Source organism: Centruroides vittatus, unplaced genomic scaffold (assembly GCF_030686945.1).
Source record: "Centruroides vittatus isolate TY-2023 unplaced genomic scaffold, ASM3068694v2 contig_680, whole genome shotgun sequence".
Taxonomy (NCBI): domain Eukaryota; kingdom Metazoa; phylum Arthropoda; class Arachnida; order Scorpiones; family Buthidae; genus Centruroides; species Centruroides vittatus.
The window spans coordinates 1,138,873-1,151,439 of record NW_027122427.1 but is presented as its reverse complement, the minus strand read 5'-3'; the positions used below and the strand labels follow the sequence as shown (position 1 = coordinate 1,151,439).

Below are 12,567 nucleotides of genomic sequence, written 5' to 3'. Positions count from 1 at the left end.
ATAACATCTTCAAGTGTTGCCGGAAAAGTTAAGCAACTCGTTGCTGGATTTTATCGTTACGTCATATTTCGATTCGATTGGCCGATTTAAAATTTCAAAAAAAAAAAAAAATATATATTCAAATTTAAATGGCTTCTGATATATTTATTATATATTTTAAAATCAGACAACTACGAAAAACAATTTTTAACTGAAAATATTTCATTAAAAATCCTTAAATTAAACGAAAATAAAATTATAATTTAAAATTTAAAAATAAGAATTCATAAATTTTACATAACTTTAATAGAATCTGAACTAATTTTCGCTGAATTTAAAAGAATAAAAATAAAATAAATCAATTAAATACCGAAGAGTGTATTTAAGAAAAATCAAATAAAAATTTTTTAAAATTTAATTATTTTATAATATAATGAATTAATATAGGCCTACTCTTTATAATGCTTTAAAACATTTTATATTAACTTAATCGTAAACAAATACATTGAATCCCCTATTATCTGCATTAATTAGTGCGTGGGTATGCTCGGAAAACAGAAAAATAAGGATAATCTAAAATAATCCTCTAAACCCCAAACTTTTCAGAAGGAAGACCACATTACTAATTATACATTACTAATAAGTACAATTTTCTACACTGATGTGTTTAAAACTTCCCATTCTTTACACTGTTCCACGGAAAAATGGGCACAATATTTTGACGATCAAGGACAATTTGTGTTCGGATAATTGGGAGTTTCGTTATACATGCAGTTATATATTGTAAGGGTAATTGCTGACGTCAAATTCTGCAATACTATGTACAATAAGGTTTAATTGAATCACTAAAAACAAAATCAGAAGTTATAGCTAACTGCAGCTAATGATACTTCTAAATTGTAAATAATTGTGGATAAATAGTCGCAGCTGTGTACAGCTATGTACAGTACAACTGTAGCTGTAATTGTACTATGGATTAATGTTACCTATGGTTCCAAAATGGCGGCTGGTCTCTGATTCCAGCAAATAGAAGAAAGGAAACAGTGAAGACGCACGTTCTAACCTAACCTAACCTATTCTAATAATTTTGTTGGTAATAATTATGGTAATTTATTAGAATAGGTTAGGTTAGGTTAGAACGTGTGTCCCCACTGTTTCCTTTCTTCTATCTGCTGGAATCAGAGACGAGCCGCCATTTTGGAACCATAGGTAACATTAACCGTCTTATGGTTACAAGATAGTTGTAGATAAATGTAACTAGAGTTCTTCCAAATAATGTGAGCTGGAATACCGCTCAGAATTTTGACAGTCAGCTCAGCTCTCGGCTGAAATCCAGGATGGCAGATCGGCTCACAACTCAGCTTATTTTGAGGTGAATCTCTTTACCTTACGCCTTACTTTTGCTTTACCTTGCTGCTTTTGTTTCTGTTACTATTATGCATTTCCGTACCGTACTGTGTAATAATGAATATATTTAATATGTACATAAAAATAAAAAATGTAAAAATTTGCTTTAACCTCGGTCCAATCGAGTAAAAGGAATTAGTTTCTTCCCATTTATATGTGAATGCAAATCAGTTAAATGAAACATACATATGTATTCGTTATTACAGGTTCAATTTAGATCTAATTTCGAAAATAGGCTTTGCTTACCCCAGTTCAGCATGAAGTTCGCCTGTCAAGACCACAGCTTAGCTTAGTATTTCCAGATAACTTAGTTGAGTTAAGCTGAGCTTTGCCGAATTCTAAATGGATAGTTGATTCTAATGATAGTTGTAACTTTATATCCAAACAAAAACATCTCAGATGTAAAAATTTATGAAATTTAGATGACGGTCAGAACTTTTCTTAGCAGTTTTTCCTTGGAAAAGACAAGCTTAGAGCTTGGAGGCGATATGTAGAAAACAATAATACAGATAAAAATCTTGTGGGTACTCTTTCAAGCTCCAAGTTTGTCTTTACCAAAGAAAAACTGTTAAGAAAAATTTTGATTTTCGTCTAAATTTTTACTTGGTCAAATTTTTTTACATCTTAGCTGTTTTTGTTTGGATATCAATTGTTTTTGTTTAATAATTGTATTATTACGGAGATGCGAACGAAAAATCGTTATAAAAAGTTTTAATTGGTATAAATTTAAGCTTTTGTAATTCTGAATAATATTTTGAATAAAATTCATTATTTTCCATGCAATTATATTCTTATAAGCATAAAATTAAGCCATAAAACTGAATTAGCTCTTTGGGAAACCCCCGTGAACTTTATCGATCCGAAAGTTTGGCCAGCATTTTACTGATAACGAGAAAAGCTTAAGTTTAAAATTTGAGTTTTCTAGACTCAATAGTTTTTTTTTTTTTTTCTAAGAGCATTTGAAGTGCCGGATGAAGAAAAAGGAGAAAATACAGCTTTTTTGGGGGGGCGATTTTTGCATTTTCAATTGCTTATATTTCGGCAAGCACTGTATAGAAAATCTTGAAATTTTGCACACTACCTAAGAAAACAATTTTCTTTCGAACGAGACATTCGGAATTACTTCGGGTGTTTGAGGGGCGGAGAAATCGATCCCCGAAAATCGGCAACTCTGATTCCTGTATATGTAGTCAGTCAGTGAGTTTTTTTTTACTTGGCGGGGAGTCATTTCCGTGACTCTTGATATATAAAGATAACTGTAGCTACCGATAACTGTAAGAATCGATAGTTGTAACTGCTTATAGCTCTGGATACCAACAACTGTAATCAGTTACAGCTTTACAGATAGTTGTAACTATATGTAGCTATCGATAACAAACTTACTTATAGTTAAAACTATTATTTGTAACTGTAGTATATGTACAATATATGTATGTATAGATAACTGTTACTAAAATCTGCAGACAGCTGTAGTCAGAGCCGGTCCAAAAGTTTTTGGCACCTTTTTACTACTAGACGCCTTGAATAACCTGCATACCTTTATGCGATATTCTGAATATATACATAATATATCTAATTAAAAGAATTTATAAATACAGTATTTCCCTTTAACTGATGCTGGCTGTGGCACTCCTAAATTTTTGCGACATAGGCTACTGCCTAATCCACCTGTAGCTCGGGCCTGGCTGTAATATCTGCTACAGTAGTCTGCAGCATTTAATCGGCAGTTGTATCCGAACAATTGAGCTATAACTGATCGAGTTAATAAATAACCAAAGGATTTACTTAGTTATTATACAAAAAATTTAATTTTGAAAAGTTTTTCAATATATTCGACTGAGAATCGATGGAATTCTACATATTTTTTAATAGACGACCTCAATAGAATATTGTCGTTTAATATGATTAATAATTTTCATATAGATAAATTATGAATTATAAATATCGACAGGAGAGAATGTACATATATCGCCAGGTTAGGTACAACATGTCATTTATCAAAGACATTCTGATGAATGGTGTCGCAGTAGAGAGGCGATAATTTCCTGATACCGCTGGATAATTTCTGGTTATTGTAAGCTTATTAAATACCCAACGTATTCATTATAGACATGTTATGTAAAATATTCTCATAGTCTCACCTATGGCTAGTAAATGATGATTTGTGTTCGTCCAAATATATTTATAATGATAATTAATATATTTATCCTGATAAATATCTTTAATTAATTATACATATGTTATTTTTTTCTACATCTATTACTCTATTTTAGATGTCGATCGGTGATTTTCTTCGTAATATATTAATAAAATTATTTTTTTATTTTAATTTACTTAACTAAGGAATAAAAATGGCTTCCTGTCTTTAAGGAAATGTTCCAGAACGCGCTTTGTTTTTTTATCATTAAATTATATAAAGTATTTTTTATGCAAAAATTTAAAATTTACATTATTCATTCATTAAAGCTCGTATATTTATTTAGATATAGAGAACGGCCGTCATTTTATTTCAGTGTAATTAATGACATTTATCTACAAAGACTGGCAAAGAAATGTGAAAGAAACTAAAATATTATTCAGTTTTGCTTGAGATTCTACAGTTTATGATAATATAAAGCATTAAAATGGTTACCATTTTGTTTTAAAAATGGCAGTTGTTATAATCTTATTTTAAAATTAGAACACAGATAATTTTATTTGAAAATATCATATTGAAACATGGTTATCCACAGAGGAGACATAAGGAACGTGTCAGAGATCTCTTGAGATCACAGATTCTCTCACATGTTTCAAGTGACAGAGTGAAACTTTAGTAGCCTACTTTTCGTTATTCCCTAGCCTCTTCCAATATATGTCTTAATAAGGTAAGTACCCACAGTGAAAGAGTGCTGAGGAAACAATGAAAAATACTAAAAGCATTAATTTGGAATCTCTAAATTTGAAAAGCCAGGTATAAAAATTGGGTCGGGACTCAATTCTTATGAATAGTCAACGAAAATAAAACAGTCCGCAATATGGAGAATAATATAAGGTAAATGAATGTATATTGATTATTTTTATGAAACAATAAATTTATTTGTGAAATATTTCTTTCAAGAAGTAACAGATTCTTATAATTATCTTATCTTATAAACACAATCTCATCATCATTACTGCAAATTTAGGTCACATCATTCTGTCCTACTTTCTGCTCTGTTCTAATTATCACCAGTCGTAAAGAGATGAAGGTACTGGATATTCCTAGAAGAGAATATGATTAATCATTTAAAATATATATATATTTAATAATAAATTAATAAATAAGTGATTAACTTTTACCCAATGACGATGCAATCGTAACGTAGTTATTATTTTTCTATCATTTAAATCTTGAATTGATCGGGAATTTTTTGTAATTAACTTTTCAGGTTTTTCATCTTTCTTCGTGCTTCTTAACATACGTAATTTTGCTAACTTTTTACAAAAATAATTATTTATATTTAAATTGTTGTGATTATACAATAATATATAATATAATTTAACATTATTTTTTAAAAGTAAAGTTTATAGACAGGAAATCGAAGTAAAGCATAGAAAAATAGCAGTAGTTGCATCTCATCGCGTCGCGCCGTGTCGCAAAATAGAAGCGAAACACTATTCAGAAGCATAAATTCCCACTTATTTATAATTTCCTCCATTTTCTTTCACGATATTATATTAAAATTATAAATTTTATAATTCTTCTTGAATCAAAAATAATGCTACAGGAACGTCTACGCGATCGATCGCGTCGCACTGGAGGAAACGAATCGATCGAATCTTTCATTGACACTTAAGTAACACAACTAAACAGACGCCAAACATTCACAATTTGCACAAGACAGGATGTACAACGAGACAAGTCTAATGAAGGAAAAAAGGGAGAAAAACATTTATCAAACTTAATTAAACGGACAGCTAAAATTAATTGTTAAAAAATTCTAAATATTGATTTAAAAAAAAGAGGAAGAGAACCTGTTTGGCTCTTGCTGATTGGCATTTATTGCAAAAATGATTTATCATCTAATCACTCACCTGGTTTTCGCTGACGATGTTGGAGTGGCGGAAGACAATCCACGTGATTGCTTGGTGACAAGGAGGATGTAGTAAAGAGCCAAAGTATTTTATATAAGAATAAGGATTTCGAGGAAGTATATCCTTGATACGTAAAGATGAAGATAATGTTGAATTTTGGCAAGCGTATTTAATATTTTTTAAATTATCAAATAGGGGATCTAATTTCTCATTATCATCCTTTTTTATCTACAAAATTAAATTATAAAATATAATTATTAAACATTTAAAAACTGGGCTCCAAAACTCAATTTGTACGCAATTTACCTGGAATAAAACACTCAGCGCTAAGCCAGCATCTGGTTTATTTGTTGGTTCTTTATATTTTTTATTAAGATGAATTAAAATTATCTAAACGAGAAGAAAAATACCACTTTAACGAGGATAAATTAAATAAAATGTGTCTTATTAATAAAATATTCCTTACCTCTAAAGGAAAATGCTTACTGTCCACGGAATGTTGTGATCCCTTAAAACTGCTATTGCTCCAATACATTTCGATTCTAATTAATCTAAATTTACCTAACCAAGGTATTTCTATACTTACTTTATCATCCTCGGGTATATCAATTTGAGCTATTAAAAATAAAATGATAAGTAATTAGTCAGCGTCGTCGCGTTGCATCGCGCAGCGCTCAGTTTTATAACCGTGCAACTCCTAATTTTATTTATATTTTTACTATTAAGAAATTATTTAATGTGTTAGGTATTTATACATTTTGGCATAAAAAGCAAATTTACATTAAAAAATAATAAATAAAAATTCTATAGTGTAAGCGCCGCGCGACGCGACTATTCGCGCGCCACAGATTTGAATCTTATTAAAATTCGGTATATAATAATAAAAATATCTGTAAATTTTTTAAAATTTATAAATTTACTTATTCGTTTTATATTAGAATAATTATTTTAATATATTTTAAACGTTTTTAGATAACAAATAAAAGTTATATTAATACCTTTCTATAGAACTATACTTAAATTATTATTATCATAAATTTAAAATACATTTTATATTTAAATCAATACCTGTATATCCAGTATTTTTAATGGGTAAATTTTTTAAGGATTTTTTATAATTGTTAAAAACAAATTTTTGGCTTGATTTATTCACTCGAATGACCTCTGTATCTATATTTATAGGAGATTGCCTATTTCCTCTGCATTCTTTATATAGACAAGACCACATTCCTGGATCTAAAAATTAAAAATAAATAAAGTTTTTCTGTTAATTTAATCAATCACTGTATCTTTTCTAAGCGTTATATATAGGCTAACTTATAAATAATAAAAATCATTTTAAGATATTATTAAAAAATTCTTACCTTCGTTGCCTTTATATTCCCAATCATCAGTTGCTAAATTATTAATAAAAAAAATTAAATAAATATCAAAATATAAGATAAAAATTTTTTAAAACTTCTATTATAGTTACTTTTTATTGTAAAAATTATGTTTAAAAACTTTTCTCAATCTAAAAGAATAAGATAGATCCCCCTTTGTAGAGAATTTTTCCTATTTTGACAGCCTAGTTTATCAAAGATGAAGCATAGAGTTGCGCCATACTAAATTTCCTCCCTTTTTTTTATTTTATTTTTTATTTTTATTTTATTTTATTTTTTTTTTTTAAGAAGAAAATTCTGAACTAAAGGAAATTGCTGATGGCAAACTTGTCAGCATCAAAATCGGTTCAAGTTGTCATATTCGATTTTTGTTGAAATGAAGACGTTTCAACTTTCATACAAAATTTTCTAGATGACAAATGCTTTAGTACGAAATGAGTTTTGCTAGAATAAAAGTTACAAACGTCGGATGTTGTAATGTAACTTTAAAAAAAAATATATATATATATTTTAAAAAAAAATACATTCGAAAATTAATATCTTGAACATTTTTATACGATTGAAATTAAATAAATAAATAGATAAAAATATTTCTCGTTCTTTTTATATTCCTCTACTCCTTTGGTTTAAATTATCTTCGACAGATGGCGTCCTATTACCGTGTCGCGAAACAAATGGAGCGATAATTGTCTACACACGTAAAAAAAAAAGAAGAAACTACTACACTTGGCAACATCAAATTATGATGTCATAATACTGAAGTGTGACGTCACACGTCACTTTTACTGACAACGGAGCGTGGAAGTGACGTTAACCTGACGTCAAATTGTACGTTGCTTTCAACAGATTTTGATAATTATCTCATTTATTACTTTATTAATAAAAAGATAAATTTTGAATTTTAATATTTACATTTATCGGGTGGGTCGGGTGCTTCCGTAGTTGCTGGAATATAAATAAATATTATTAAAATATTTTTTTAAATAGCTTTATTTAAATAAAAAAAAAAAATTACTTGTTTAATTTTTATCTAATAAATTTAATTTCATAAACTGTAACTTACTGTCTTTCCACCATACTTTTGGAACATAATCTGAAATATATATATAGATATATATATAATTAAATTTAAAAATTATATTTTAAAATTAATTTTAATTTTTTTCTCCCATATTAAAGATATCTTTAAAATTACCGATAATATAATCTTCTTCTGGTTTCCATGGTGTTTCTTCCACTTAAATTAATAAATAAATAAAATTATTTTTAAAAATATTTTATGTTTTATTCTTCTATATTTTAATATTTAAATATACACACATTCATTAGCGCTTGCATATACACGCATTTCGCATCGCGACGTAACGTGTTTGGTAAAGACGTTATAGACTTCCTGTATTTTTAATTTTTAATAAATATTTTTGAAAAGTATAACATGACATTCAATATTTTAAAGTTTCTCAATCAGTAGGTCATGTCTTCTCTGAGGTTGCAAAAACTGTTTTAAGTGAGTCATATTACACAGACTACCAATTGAAACAGGTTGAGAAATGATCTATTAATCAGAATGTAAAGCTATTTTGACGTTTATTTCTTTAAATAATAAATATAATTTTAAAAAATTAATATAAATACAGTATTTTAATGAAGTCTTGCCCTTTTATCCTTACCTGTAAGCATTTATATATTTTATTTATTTTTTATCTAACCTACATTAAAGTTAATAATTTTTTAAAAAAAAATCATATTTATAATTATTTTCCTCTTATGCAAATAGTTTTGCCTTATTAATTTTCTAAAATATTTCTTAAATAAGTTTATATCTAAATATTAAAATATAGAATGCGATAAATGAAGTTATATTATTACCTTGAATAATTTTATAAATATAAATATAATTTTAAAAATAAAAAATTTAATTTAACTCACCATATTTAGGTATTTTACTAGAATCAATTAGGGACTCTTGATTTATTTATTTTTATTATTATTGAAGAGAAATGACATGGAAAAATGAGAAAATATTATCAAACAAGTTAATTAATTTAAATAATATTAAATTATAACACAATAAATATTTTTAAAGAAGAAAGAAAGCTCTAAATGGCCAACAACATCGTCACTTTCGAGAATAATTTTGTTAAATCGCTTAGAAAATTCACTAAAGAAAACAATTGTTTTAGGTTGTAGAATATATACAGTACATATAACAATATTTTTTAGTGCTTTCGATTTTTTAAGAGATAAGTATTTATTGCTTCTCATAGAATACAGTCAGATAAGCATCACTACGTTGTAAAAATCAGTTAGTAGCTTCTTGATTTTTTAAATTTTTAATAGAAAAATTTTAACAAGAAATAATATGAAAAATGAATATATATATATATATATCAGGAAACAAATTAATTAACTTAGATAACATTATAAAATACCTTAATAAATTTTTTAAACAAAAGAAAACCCCCGAATGAGAAAAATAATTTCGCTTTCGAGAATGATTTTATTAAACAGTTCAGTAAATCCACTAAAGAAAACAATTGTTTTGGATTATATAATATATATATATATAACTAAACTACTTATACATTATAATATTTTTGAAATGTTAAAAACGATAAATATTTATTTCTGTTCGTTTATTTATCTCCATCACCAGATAAGTATCACTCTTCTATACGACTCAGTTATGATCTCTTGAATTTTTATTTTATTTTTTAAAAAACAAATAACATGAAATATTAGGAAATATTAGCAAATAAACTAATCAATTTAGATAAAATTACATGATAAAAAAAAACATTTTATTGAGTTAACAAAGAAGAAACCCCCTAAATGGCCTACAACATCAGCACTTTTGACAATGATTTTGCTAAACGGTTTAGAAAATCCACTAAAGAAAACAATCATTTTGGATTGTAGAATATATATATATAAGATTTTTTTCTAATGTTTTTGGGTTGTTAAAGGATGAGTATTTATTGCTGCTCGTTTATTTATAGGCCATCGCCAGATAAGCATCACTCCGGATCTTCATTAAGAATTAAGGTTGCGTGATACTAGAAGTGGATCGTTTTTCAAGCGAGTAATTTCATCAAGCAGAAAAGATTCTAAAGCGAAAAATGCGATTAATGAATATGCAAGTCAAATGGACACGTGTTTATTCTTTATTAAATTGAAAGAACTTGGAAACTCCAAAGTACTGCATGTAATTAAATTATTGGCCATAGTAGAGAAGGTTAAAAAATAAAATTTCAAACATATGTATATAGTATATATATATATATATATATATATATATATATATATATATATATATTAATAATATCTTCAGGTGAATTGAGTTATTATTTTTAAATCTAAAAACAGAATTAAATTTAATAATATAAAATTAAATAAAATATATTGTAAAGTTTATGGTTTCTTCTTAATATCATTTTATTATGTTAAATATATATTTAACTTATTAAATAGTAATGAAGAGTAATTTAAAATGTTTTTAATTTAATAAAGCATAATCGGATTTTTAATTCATTTTAAGGGATTTATTTGAAATATAATCTGTATTGTACGTTTTTGGCATCTTTGCTTGCAATGCGACGCGACGCGTGTTAACTTTAACGTGTTAGAATTAATCATATACTTTTTTTTTTAAATTTAAAAACATCATTTCTTAAATACCTTCATATAACTTCACTTTTTTCTTAAATTTTTAAAATACTTATATATTTCTTAATGTAATAAGAAAATGCTATTAAGTAGCGGATACTGACGCGACGTGACAAACACGAATTGTATATGTTATTAATATTAAAATCCCTCCTTTTTTGTAATTTTTGATAAAAATATAATTTGGGAAATGCCGGTTTTAAATGTTATACTATTTCATTTAAAAAGTACACAAAAAATTTAAGAGATTTATGCATTTCTCAACACAAATAAAGTAATATTTCAATGCACGAAGCGACCCGAAGCAACACGCGGCGCTGAATTAGACAATATTCTTTTAACAAATCATTTTATTAAATAAAGTTAAACTATAGCAAAAAAAAAGTATAAACATTATCTTTTTCCACTAAAGAATACACAAAAACTTTTAAAAAATTTGTATATTTTTAACACTAATAAACACTATTTTTTAAAGCGTGACGCGACGCGACGCGAAGCGACACACACTAAAAACATGCAGATAATTAAATTATATTTAAAAAAATACTCACTCGGATAGATTTTCCATACATCTGGATCAGCTAAAAATAATATTTTATAACTTTAAAATAATTATTTTATTAAAATATTATAAAATAATGAATTAAATCGTACTTTAAAAAGTCGTAAACAAAGTTATCTCCGCATTCTCGACATGTATAAGAAAAAAATAAATAAATAAAATATATTATATTTTTTTATATATTTAATATTTTAAAGCCTTGATTAAAGGTTACAGATAATAAATTAATTTATTTTTTTTATATATCTATAACCAGTTATTGTATAGAGGACAAACAAGAGGGGTTAACGTAGCAAAATAACCCTTAGTATCATTAAAAATAATCTTAAAAAAAATGAAAAATTAAGTAGAAATGACATTAATTACCTTCATTTTTTTAATTTATACGTCACGCTTTTTAAAAAATTAAAGTAATGCTTTTAATTCTATTAACATTTTTTTCTACGCGTGTAAAAAAATGATGAATTAAATACCATTAAAAAAATAAATGTAAATAGCTTAAGTTACGTTTTAAAATTTTAAAAATTGTAGTTTCTTCTTTAAATTTTAAAATATAATTTGAGTTTCTTTCATGCACTTAACTGTTTTTATTTTATTACAGACAAACCTCTAGACAACGACCATTGTCGGGAGCATTAAAAAAAAAAAAAATGGCCGTTGTTTGGAGGTTATTTTGCATGCGTGTAAGTTCAAAAAATAAATAAATAAAAATAGGTCGCTGTTTACAGATGGTGGCCATTATTTAACATTTGGCAGTAACATTTTTCCTCCTATACATGTGAAAAATTAACAATTATAGGGATTTAATTTATTTGCATGTGTACATGTAAATAAATTAAAGCCACGAAAATTAACTGTAAAAATCTCAAATGTTACTTTAAAAAATTTAATTCAAAAGTTACATTTTTTTTAAAAATTAAATTTAAATTTATTTGCTTTTTTAATTGTTTTTAATCCGTTAACATTATTTTTATATCCACATGAATATAAACTACCTATAAATTTAGATTTTTTAACGGTTAAATTATGTATTAATTTCACCTTTTTTTTTTTTCTTTCTTAAATTTTAATCCTAAATTTGAGTTATTTTATATCTTAAGTTTTCTTCTTTTAATAGCATTAATTTTATATTCATCTGTGTTAAAGCAAAAGAAAAAAATAGAGAAAAAGAAATTCAAATTATAAAAACATACAAAAAACGCTTTTTTTAAATTAAATTTTAAAATATAATTTAAATTTCTCTCTCATTTTTATATCCGTATAAAAAAATGACGAATTAAAAAACATAAAAACTACTTGTAAAAAGTTTTAAAAATTCTAGAAAACAAATTACATTTTTTTCCCTTCAATTTTAAAATATAATTTGAATTTTTACTGGCTTAAATCGCTTAAAATTATTAAAACTCTTACTATAAAAAAACTAAGTGTAAAATTCCCAAATTGTTTAGGCTTATATATAGGCCCTATATTTATTTATTTATTTATTTATTTATTTAAATTTAAGAGAAATGATATTTT

At 26.1% G+C, this 12,567-nt stretch overlaps 1 protein-coding gene and 1 long non-coding RNA gene across 2 annotated transcripts; both read right to left on the bottom strand.

Moving 5' to 3' along the window:
- Positions 1–4,486: 4,486 nt before the first annotated feature.
- LOC136980105 (carbonic anhydrase 6-like) lies at positions 4,487–6,993 on the bottom strand. Its single transcript, XM_067276143.1, has 8 exons — positions 6,914–6,993; positions 6,804–6,836; positions 6,508–6,675; positions 5,906–6,054; positions 5,746–5,829; positions 5,440–5,667; positions 4,705–4,839; positions 4,487–4,626 (listed from the first exon to the last, which is right to left on the bottom strand). Exons 3-8 carry the CDS (start codon positions 6,665–6,667, stop codon positions 4,591–4,593), a joined length of 792 nt encoding a protein of 263 aa, XP_067132244.1. The 5' UTR covers positions 6,668–6,675; positions 6,804–6,836; positions 6,914–6,993; the 3' UTR covers positions 4,487–4,590.
- Positions 6,994–7,884: 891 nt separating this feature from the next.
- LOC136980134 (uncharacterized) lies at positions 7,885–11,073 on the bottom strand. Its single transcript, XR_010881501.1, has 4 exons — positions 11,039–11,073; positions 8,751–8,786; positions 8,017–8,058; positions 7,885–7,914 (listed from the first exon to the last, which is right to left on the bottom strand). It is a non-coding gene; the product is annotated as an uncharacterized lncRNA (long non-coding RNA).
- Between the last annotated feature and the right edge of the window lie 1,494 nt (positions 11,074–12,567).